The sequence below is a fragment of the Cnephaeus nilssonii genome, assembly GCF_951640355.1.
Source record: "Cnephaeus nilssonii genome assembly, chromosome: 11".
Lineage (NCBI taxonomy): Eukaryota > Metazoa > Chordata > Mammalia > Chiroptera > Vespertilionidae > Cnephaeus > Cnephaeus nilssonii.
The window spans coordinates 22331753-22343247 of record NC_137082.1 but is presented as its reverse complement, the minus strand read 5'-3'; the positions used below and the strand labels follow the sequence as shown (position 1 = coordinate 22343247).

The 11495-nt window shown below is 47.3% G+C and overlaps 1 protein-coding gene across 1 annotated transcript in view; it reads left to right on the top strand.

The window, feature by feature from the left end:
• Nucleotides 1–2598: 2598 nt before the first annotated feature.
• The window catches only part of ISM1 (isthmin 1), a 79942-nt gene continuing 71045 nt past the window's right edge, over nucleotides 2599–11495 (top strand). Inside the window, exon 1 of the mRNA XM_079784187.1 lies at nucleotides 2599–4233. Coding sequence (XP_079640313.1) covers nucleotides 4096–4233 — 138 coding nt within the window. The 5' untranslated portion in view covers nucleotides 2599–4095. The remainder of the gene's footprint in view (nucleotides 4234–11495) is intronic.

The window sequence follows — 11495 nt, the reverse complement described above, 5'->3', positions numbered from 1 at the left end:
AACTGATTTTAGGAAAAAAAAAAAGTAAAAACAATAAAATCCTTGCTATAAGGTTCTCTTCAATGATATTTACTACAGGTGTTGTGGTGTGTTAATTATTTTTACTTTCTCCAAATAGTCCAGTCAAATAAGCTTGCCTGCAAGATAAAGGGGCTACTGATCAATAATAAAAGACAAAATCTCTGAGGGAATAGTACAGTCAAATGACAGAAGAGTTAATATTTGTAGGTCAGCCACTTATCGTAGGAACACTCTCAAGAGAATTCATTCATCGAGTAGGGTCTCAATAAGGACCATAGTCATTACATTCATGAAACAAACAGTGATTGAGCAACTACTGGATGGAAGGCCTTGTGCTCAGGTCTAGAAATATGTTAATGATAAGGCAGGTGTCTCTGCGTGAAGAATGTGCTACTTGTCAGGACTGGTGATACTAGCTGCTAGAGCAAACATCCCAAAATCACAGTGCCTTGAACAACAACGTTTTATTTCTCACCATGCAAGGGTAAGTGAAGGCATTCCCTGGTCCAGTCATTCTCTTTTGAATCATAGCTCAGAGAACAGGGCTCCTTACACCTCAGAGTCCTTCGCCATGTAGAAAGGAAAGAGGAAGTTGTGTGTAGATGGTCACCCAGGATGTTTCATGGCCAGATGAAGAAGGACCAGAATTCTTCACCATCCCACCTAGACTCAAGTGTTGCTGAAAAAATGTTTCTTTAGCTGTGAACCCGGGAAGAAGAAAACTGGATACTGGAGGGGTGGAGGGTGGGGTGTGGGTGGGAGATACGCTCTGACATGTTCCACATGATCCCGGTCTGATGGGAAGACAGACATACAATCAGACTTTTTTACTAGGCAGTAAGATCAATAATAAAGACATAAGGACGGTGCTGTTGGAACTCTGAAGGAGGTAGGATCTTTAAGACTTTCATCAGCTATTGGTAACATTTCATAAATATACTTGAAACTTAATTTGTTTAGGCTTTGAAACTTGTCATTCTTTTTCCACAAAAATTGTAAGCCCGCCCGTGCTCCCCATCTCCTCAAAAGCAGAGCCCTGCTGGCAGACTGGTTTGACAGCTCAGTCACAGAGCCCGGGCATTTACAGATACTAGTTATGGGTGCTTACTAGAACATAAACTCACCTGGAATTTGGATCTCACAGCGTGAAAGAGTTTTAAGAGCAGTCACTCGTGCATTTGTTTAACATTTTATAAAGACTTCTGTCCCCAAAAAACAATTTACAATTTTTACAACATCTTACAAAGACTTTGATCTCCAACTCTCCCTTTACAAATTTATAAGAATTTACACTCACTGCGAGGATTTCTTTCCAGGGTTTTTTTTTTTTTTTTAAGTTATTTTTCCTTAGGATCCAAAAATGTTAACTTGAGATGAGAGGAGAGGCAGTTGAGGTTCACATGTGGGGACTGTGTGTGATGAAAACGCAGGACACAGCAGTGCCTGGATTCTAATTTAGAACAGCCCGCCTCGGGCAATAGGAAAGTCATTTGTCCCTGTGCGCCACTTCACAATCTGGCACTCAGGGGTTAGAGCCAGCCCTAAACTCTGTCTAGTTTGCCATCTTAATTTATATATTCCATCCATGTGCTGACTCTCCTGCCCCGCCCCCTCTAAGCGATTCTAATTAAAAAACGCACTGGAGGATCCTTGTGGGATCTGAAAGCGGCTGGGATCCTCTCTTTGATCTCCCATCTGAACCACGGACAGTCTATTGTTTCAAATGATCCCCCAGCGCTCTAGTTGACAATTATTGGCATTTCAGAGCCTGGAGATTGCAGTAAGTTGCCTCGCAGGACTGACTGCCTAAAAATCCAAAGCAAGCACTCCCTCCAAACATCCCTCCTCCCCCCTCCAAAAACAAACAAAAAGAAACACTGCAAAGGAAAATAAATTTCGCGCTTAATAAGCAGCTGCCAATTTATTAATAAGATGCTAGAACTGGTTAGAATTTTAAAGATGATGAAGGAATCTTTAAAGTGGCAACTAGCCCTTCCTTCCCTGGACATAAATAAACCCAGCCAGCACTCCATACCTCAACCATTGCTATTTACATTCTGCAAAATGCCACCGTGACTGTGGAACTTTTGTGATGATGAAGGTGTCTCTTGTCTTAATTTGGGTAAGACTTGGCTGAGGTGTCTTTCGCATAAAGATGTTCATAAAATCAATTAAAGTCGTTGAAAGGTGGCTGAATAAAGAATATTTCCTTAGTTTGGAGCGCAGGGAGCAAGAGGGCAGAATCCGGGCGGAGGGGGAGAAAGTCAAACCGGCCAGAAAGGTTTGTTTATTTATTTAATATCTGTCACCAAGGGAGAATCGGGAGGACCCATCCCAGGGGCACTGGGTGCGAGATGGGCTTGGAAATTTGCGAAATGCTTGTGCGCGAACGCCAGGATGGAGGGCTCCGCAAGCGGAGAGGAGAGGGCTGGGCGGGCAAAGGCGCCGAGGGGAGGAGGAAACCCGGTGGGAGGCGGGGGGAGCTCAGTATAAAAGGCACCAGGCGTACAGAGCGCCTGCCACTCCGAGCCACTTCTGGAAGGCAGCAGCCACAGCAATACCCGGAGGGAGAGAAATGCGCGGTGCCACTGCAGTGATCTGAGCCCACCGAGGGACCCAGTTTGTTCCTGCGTCGGAGGAGAGGAACCCGCGCCCTCTGCCTGACCCAAGCCCCTTCCTTCACTCGCCAGCTACCCCTGCAAGGCATGAGCGGCGCGCGGGAGCCCGAGGCTGCAGAGCGGTCATGAGGCGGCGGCCCAGGAACGGCGGCTGTGCGTCTGCAGCCCCCAGGTCCCCTCCGGGCGCGGCGCCTCCGGGATGAGCCCCCAGACCCGCGACTGCCAGAGCTGAGATTTACCCGCAGTGCCCACCTTGGTTCCGCGCGCGGGAACCGCGAGCCCGGCCCCAGCAGCTCACCGCCGCGACACCTGCGCGCTGGACCAGACCCACGCCCAGCGAAGCCGAATCGCCTCCCTTCCCTGGCTCTACAGAGAGACACGCGGGTGCAGGAGCAACTGTGCACAGGAGGCGGGCGGCCCACCGTCCAGGAGCAAGTGTCAAGATCCTTCTGGAACGACTCTGTCATCCCCCCCCGCTTAGGCGCGCCAGCTTCAGGCGGGGCGCACAGTTGCAGACAGACACCTGGCTGGCCCTGCGCCCCCTCGGTTCTCCATCACCACAACTTCAACTCCACTTTGTTAATAAAGGTTTCTAAATTCGCTCAGGCACCCCCACCCACCCACAGCCCCGAGCCTCAGTGCGCACAAGGGCTGTGCCCTCGCGGGCCACAGCGACTTCGGCAGAGGTGGCGCACACTTGGCACATCCCGGCAGTTGGACGCGGACCCCGGAAGGGCGCCCAGGTCACTTCCAAATACTGACAACCCCCGTGTCCCCGGGCCCCCATCTGAAGCCAGTTCACCCTAGCACTCCGCGGCCAGGCGGCGCGTCCCGGGTCCCGAAGTAGCCCGGGAAGGAGGGGAGGTGAGGTGGCTTGTCGGGTGAGTGGCTCAGGGCGGGGGAGCCAAGCGTGGAGGTAACTCCGGGCCGCCACTGAAGCCCTCCTCCTCCTTCTCCTCCTCCTCCTCCTTCTCCTCCTCCTCCTCCTCCCCGCGCTCCTCTGGCGGCCGCTCCAGCTCCAGCAGCGGCGCCGCGGCCACATCTGGGGCGCCCATGTGCGCTCGGGGGCTTGGCTGCGCCCGCCCCGCCGCCGCCCCCGCTGCCCGCTGGCCGCAGGGTGGTCCCCGGCCCGGCCTGGGTCCCGGGCAGCCCCCTGTCCCCGCCGCTGCAGGGAAGCTCCGGGGTTTGCTCCGCAGCCGGCTTGGACGCCCCCGGCCCCGCCGTGGCTCCGCCGTGGTGCGGTGGCGGCGGCGGCGGCGGTGGCGGCTCCTGCTCCCCCGGCCCGGCGCGCCCCGCCGTGCCCAGCGCTGGCCCCGCGGGCCCGGGGAGCAGGGGCCCGGCGGGGGCCGAGGCTGGAGCCGCGCTGCCGGGCTCGGGAGCTCCGACTCCTCCTCCCCCGGCGCCACCGCCGTCGCCGCCCGCCGCGCCGGGTCCTAAAGCCGCGCGTCTCAAGAGGATGGTTCGCCTGGCGGCGGAGCTGCTGCTGCTGCTGGGACTGCTGCTGCTCACGCTGCACATAACGGTGCTGCGCGGCACTGGGGCTGCCGACGGGCCGGACGCCGTCGCGGGCAACGCCAGCGGGACCCAGCTGCAGGTGAGTGCAGCGCCGGAGAGGGGCGCGCGCGGCAGAGGGGACCTGTAGCTGGGTGCCGGGCTCGCGCTTGATGGATGCGAGGAGGCGGGTTCCCCGCCCCACCCGAGAGCAACTGTTTTGGCAGCAGTTTTGCCGGGGCAACCCGTCTAAGGCTGAGGCGGAGCGGGAATACGTGCCGGGAGGCTGGACTTGGCGCTGAGATCTGACGGACGCGCTCCTCCAGGTCTGCCGCAGGTCAGACATCAGGGGTGCGAGGCGTGCAAAGGGCAGAGGAAGTGTGGAACACGAATGTGTTTGCTTTGGGGGGCCGCCAGGCTTCGGTTGCCCTTTAGAGGCCGAGTACTATTACTCTGGGAGGGGAGAGGGGCGGAGGTTGTGGAAAGAGACTTTATAGGATAATATCCCCAAACTGGGTATGGGAACGAGAGCCCTGGTGAGTCTGCCCCTTCCGAGAGCAATACCGAAGGTCGGGAAATAATTTCCCGAGGAGAGTGGCCAGGCATCCTCTCTGTGCCCGCGCGGTCCCGGTGGGTGTCTCCGATGTCCCGCGTGGGCCTCACGAAGGCTCCCGAGTGCGGTCTTGGCCAAGGGCAGGGCGCGAAGTCTAGGCACCTGCCGTTCTTTGGGACAGAGTTACTCAGGGTTTTAAACTTATAGCAAAGACTTCTTCCTAGCGCTCTGCCCCTTGAGAATGGGGTTGTAAAGATGATCGATTTTAGCTAGGAGCCCAGGGAGGGGAGGGGGGGGGTCGAGACGGGGGGCGGGGGTGGGCGAAGTGGGCGTCATATAAAAGGTGAGTTTCGGTTTCCCTAATAAAGGATTGCTCAGGTAAGGATTGCCTGCTGCTACCTTGGAAAGCGCTTTTCCTTGGATCTAGTGATGTGACAGCTGTCAACTTGGGGCATGGGTAAAAGTCAGCAGGGATTTCCTCAGAAAGCAGAGGGCATTCTCTGGCTCCTAAAAGTCTCCTCCTCGAGTTAGCCCTTCTAAAACTCTTTGCTCTGCAATGTCCAGATAAGTATCGTTTCCAAAGGACTTTACAATCGTTGTCTCTTATTCGTTGTTTGCCTCTTTATGTACTTTGTTGCGGAAAAGTTTACTGTTAAAGAGAGAATTCGCTTCAACATTTAAAACAGTGCTTACTGTGCTACTGTTTTAAGTGCTTTACAAAATCTAACTGATTTAATGAGGTACTATATCATTACTATCTCCCCTTTACAGAACACACACACCAAAAAAAAATAAATAAATAAGTAAATAAATAAATAAGTAAATAAATAAATAATGAGGTTCAGAAAGGTTAAGAAACTCGCCAAAGTTCACACATTCCAAACTCTTGATGAATTACACCCAGTTTTCTCTCTGCCAGGGTGTTATAGACTAAAGCAAGGTGACCCTTGCACACATGCAAAACCAGGAATGGGAAAGTATTCACCCCAGAGCCTAAAGTCCTCTTAATTTTGGGATGTTTCTGAAAACGTCCTAACTTTGTGGGATCCTCTCGCCTTCTCCTGTGGGCAAACAGGTACATGGGATTCCTTTGGGGAAATGGAAGATACTGCCATTCTATGGACTGTGGCACACCCACCAGTCATGTAGGAATAATTCTTAATATCTTCAAGATTTCTGGAAGTCATATTTTATACATGATGCTTTCTTTCCTCGTGGCCTCGTGAAAAGCTGCAAAAGTGATGTTCCATGGAAAAGTAAATTTGGCAGATTTTTTAATGAGGTGCTTGCTATCATTAGAAGAACCAGGGGCCGGCCTTTGCTGCCTGAACAGTAAGGTAATGAGAGAAGCAGCTGGTGGAAGTGGCAACTGCAAAGGGGAAGTGGATTACATTCTCCAAAGCGCCTTTGGCTGAAGAACTGCCCCCAGAGAGCGGAAGAAACGGGGTATTTAGAAAGAGTAATGCCCCTGGGAATCACTTGGGTCCCAAGGAGCTGCTGATATTCCAGCTTCAGTTTACCTTATAGGAGTGTTCGGTTATTCTGTCCACTCAATGCACGTATCCAAGCAGAATGATGAGTTTAACAGTTTAGTTCATAATTGTACCCTCTTTTGTAATTTGTTAGTATAAAAATTTTATAGTCTTCCTGACTAAAGTTATTTCATTGGCCCTCTGATTCCCCAAAGGCATTATGATTCAAATGGAGAATGTATGTTCCACCAAGTAAGAAGTTCTGCAAAAGACATTGAGTAGCCTGTTGTTTTCAGGCCCTAGGAAGTAAATGCACTAGTAGCAGGTGTATTTGAAAACAAAACTGCGGGTAATAAATATATTCTTTCTGTTTACTGGACATTTTTAACCTTTCTTAAACTCTTGTATTGGTTCTGTGTGATCTTAAGCTGCTAACATCATTCTTTGCAACTGGAAAATGAATCCTTATACTACATTATTTTTTGTAATCTCTGCTTAAAACATTCTAAAATAGGAGGTTGGCGTCAGAAATACAAAGTGGTATGTTTATTTACCCAAATTGTAGTATATGTTTGGATCATTTAAAAGAGATACACTCTTATATTTAAGATCTGGTGATTTTGACATATCAACGACACCCCATAAAATAGTAGTAAGAATAACAACCATAATAGCTAAGATTTGTAAAATGCCTTCATGTGTCAGACACTGTCCTTAGCACTTTAAATATAGTAGCTTTTTAAATCTTTGCAAAAATTCCACATGAATTAGGTACTATTGTTATCCCTGTTTCAAATGAAAAAAAAAAAAAGTGAGATTAAGTAACTTGCTCAAGGTTGCATAACTAGAAGCTGCTTAATTTGTTTTTGTTATTTTGTAGTGTAGAACTCTTTGAAGAATATTTGTATTCTAAATTCTTGGAAAAGTCATCATGCTGATTACGAGAGAGAAAGCCTTTTAACAATTTACATTTTCAAATTTCTTGACGGTTTTAATGTGTCAAATATGAATATATATATATATATATATATATATATATATATATATATATGCAAATTAGCCAGGACACCGTAACAGCCACAACTGGCTCAGGAGGAGGCTGCGTGTGCAGATGGGCAGGAGGGGACTGCGTGCATGGTGAGGCAAGCCACGGGTGGCACAGGCCCGGAGTGGACACACACACAGGGGGGCCTGCCCAAGTCGCCGTGGTGTGGGTGGAGCAGGCCTGAAGCGGACACACCACAGTGTGCCAGCAATCCTGCCTCTGTGTGTGAGCTGCAGAGAAAACACCTTTCTGACCGCTCATTGGCTAAGCTCCCAGTACATCACTCGCAGTGTTCTTGGTAACTTGGGTAATAAGAATCCAAGAAGGTGACCTAGGGTTTTTCCACCTCACTCCTGGAGGAAAACATGAAGGCCCACTGCTGGAGGGGCTAAGAAACGTCATATCCTGCCCTAGCCGGTTTGGCTCAGTGGATAGAGCCTCGGCCTGCAGACCACAGGATCCAGGTTCGATTTTGATCAAGGGCATGTACTAGGTTGCAGGCTCCTCCCTGGCTGGGGCCCAGGTCAGGGCTCATGCAGGAGGCAACCAATCGAAGTGTCTCTCTCACATTGATGTTTCTCTCTGTCTTTTCCTCTCTCTTCCATGCTCTCTAAAAATCAATGGAAAAATATCCTCAGATGAGGATAAAAAATAAAGAAAGAAATGTCATATCCTGTGAAAGAGACATCTTGAAAATGCCTAAAGAAAGTTGTAATTTTTTCGTGGTGTAGGGACATGAGTCCGTGTTGATGAAAACACCTTGGCAGCTTCGGTGGCCAGCAGTGGCAGCAGCAGCGAGGTGATGGGGGTATCGCCTTCCCCTGATCATCCCAGTTGCCTCCAACAAAGGGAGGCCAGAGTGCAGGAGTGGGCTCCTGGACTGTGAGGGGGCAGGCTGGGCTGAGGGACCCCCCCCCCAGGTGCATGAATTTTGTGCACCGGGCCTCTAGTAAGTATATATAAAAATACATTGATACATCATATATGCCTACACACATAAACACACACACACACACACACAAACATGACCTAACATGATTTTTTTGGTAATTTCAGCATCCTTGGGGATAGGTGTTTTTTTTTTTAATCTGTGACTCCCTGTGCTGGAGGTATGCTGTGAGGAGGCAGTAAAATGCTTTGAGCACACTATTTCTATTGAATATGTGTGGCTCATGAAAATAATGTTAGTCTTTGTACTATTTTTAGTATTTTAAAATATCTACTAAGAAATTACACAGTTGTTTGCAACAGGTGCAAAAAATGCAGAGACTAACTTTTTTCACTTTTGAATGAAATCTTATCTCCTCATTGAAAGAAGTTTAGCTCATGTTGATCAGATATGCAGATTAGTTCTTTCATATGTCTGTAATTTATAATAGTAAGAAAACAATTATATGTAACTAGAGGCCCAGTACACAAATTCGTGCATGGGTGGGGTCCGGCCAGCGCAGCCCCAAATGGGGCAGATCTGTTGAGAAGAGGAGACAGTGGGAGGTTGGCTGGCCAGCCCACCCCAATCGGGGGCCTGATCAGGGCCAGCCGGCTGGGGGAAGGGGCTGAGGGCAATTGGCAGGAGGGCCCCGCCCCCTGATTGGGGTGGGGGGGCGATCAGGGGTGGGGCCAGAGGGGGAGGGGATGAAGGCCAATCGGGGTGGTGGGGGCCCATCAGGGGCAGAGCCGGCCAGGGCGAGGAGCTGCAGGAGGTTGGCCGGCTGGCCCCACCCCCTGATCCGGCCAGTTCACTGGCCTCAGTGGGCATCATTACAGCGTTCCAGTCACTGGCTTTATATATATATAGATAAAAGCCGCCTGGAAGACAGAATATCTCAAATTATATAACCATAGGTAATAACAATAATAATAATATTTTACTTGAAATTCAAATAAGTGCCTCTCTACTAAATCTCAGTCAGATTTAGAACCATGAATTTCTATAGATTTTAAATAGTAAAAGTAGAACTCATTAAGACAATGACATTTAAGCAAGTGTTATAAAACATCAAATTGGTTATTTTTACAGTAACATTAAAGCAAAGCAAACTCTGAAATGTAACTAAATGTCTTTGTTCTCTAATTCCTAACTACAACCTTATAGGCACTTCCTCCCTTTTATTCCTCTACTTGCACTCAATAAACGAGCTTAGCTTCTTGTACTCACTGATTCTCTGGATTCAAAAGTTCACCTGAGCTATTTATAGCAGTAAAAGCAAAAGACATCAACTTCTTTCACTTTTGAATGAAATCTTATCTCCTCATTGAAAGAAGTTTGGCTCATGTTGATCAGATATGCAGATTAGTTTTTTCATATGTCTTTAAATTTATAAGAGTAAGAAAGCAATTATATGTACAAAACATTCATTTGTACTTAACACAAGTAAGTTTCCTGACAATGTCCCTTTGGGATAGATAGTATTTATATACCCACTTCATAGATGAGGAAATTGAGGCCTAGAGCGGTCTGAGTAACTTGCCAAAGGCTGTGTGGTAGGGCAGAGCCAGGATTCAGACCCAGGCCTCAAGTGGAGCCCAAGTTCTTTTTTTTCCTTTTTTTAAATATATTTTATTGATTTTTTACAGAGAGGAAGGGAGAGGGATAGAGAGTTAGAAACATCAATGAGAGAGAAACACAACCAAGGTACATGCCCTTGACCAGAATTGAACCTGGGACCCTTCAATACTCAGGCTGACGCTCTATCCACTGAGCCAAACCAGTTAGGGCAGAGCCCAAGTTCTTGTTTCAGTCAATCAACAAGACTCCTCCAGCTCTGACTCAAGTCAACAGCCATTGTTTCTTGTTTTGTGACTTGCCTGCCCATTTCCCAGGCAGGCTGTTTGCTCTTATCCCTACAATTCTTTATAATTGTGGATAACTGTCCCACTTAGCAATTGCTGCATAACAAACCACCCCAAAACTTAGTGACTTAACAGCCATTTTTTTTTTTGCTTATGAGTTTGTGTGTCAGCAACTTCTCTGGACTCACCTGGATAGTTCTGCTGATCTTGCCTAGGATTACTCATATGGCAACAGCCTTCTGTTGGCTTGACACGAGCTAGATGGTCCAAGATGACATCATATGTCTGATGGTTGGTGCTGGCTGTCACCTTGGCTCTCTGTCCACATCATCTTTAATCCTCAAAGAGGATTTAGCCACATTTCTTTACATGGTGGACTCAGAACAGCAAGAGGCTAAAAGCAGAAGCTGAGAGGCCTCTTGATGAACTTGTACAATGTCCCTTCAGCCACATTCTATTAGGCAAACAAATCCCTGGGTCAGCTCAGATTTTAGGGGTTTTAGGGGGAGAAAATAGAATCCTCCTGATGGCAGGGCCAGCAAAGTAACATTGCAAAGAACCATGTGCAGTGCGGGGGTGAGGGGGGGAGGGTGAGGAGTGGGGAGGTAGGAATTACTGTGGCCAGCTTTGCTAATTATCAACCATATTGAACTTTTGTCTCATGAACTTTGTAAATGTTTGGACCAATCTTGCACTCACCTTTTAACATTGTTTATGCTGCCTTTGGCCATGCAGAAACTTTCCGTTTTAAATGTAATCAACCCTGAATCATTTCCCTTATGATTTTGGTTTTCTTGCCTTATTTTAGAAAGTTTTCCTCAAATAAAGATAGTCAAAATATTTAAATATATTTTGTTCTAACACTTTTAATTTTATGTACTTATTTTTGTTTGTTTAAGTCTACAACCTACTTTAAAGTTGTTTATGGGTGTAAGGTTTAAGATAAAGATACAGCCCAGCCTGTGTGGCTCAGTGGTTGAGCATCAACCTATGAACCAGGAGATCACGGTTCAATTCCCAGTCAGGGCACATTCCTGGATTTCGGGCTCCATCCGCAGTGTGGGACATACAGAAGCACCCAATCAATGATTCCCTCTCATCATTGATCTTTCTATTTCTCTCTCCCTTTCCTTTCTTCTCTGAAATCAATAAAAATATATTTTAAAAGAAAAGATAAAGATACAACTTTGTTTTTTGTCCAAGTGAATAGCCACTTGTCCTATTATATTTGTTAAATACTTCATTCTACATTCATGGATACAAAATAACACTTTTATCACATACTAAAATTTTCACTTTCACATAAGTCTGTTTCTTGACCTTCATTTTATCTATTCATTTACCAACACCACACTAGCTTCATTTTATGTATTTTCATAAAATGTTTTTTTTATGGCAAATGTCCTTTCATTTAAAAAATCTTTCTTAAAAATTTTCATAAATGTCTTCTTTCAAACAGACTCTAGAATTATTTTAAATATTCATTGAGACTTTAATGGGAA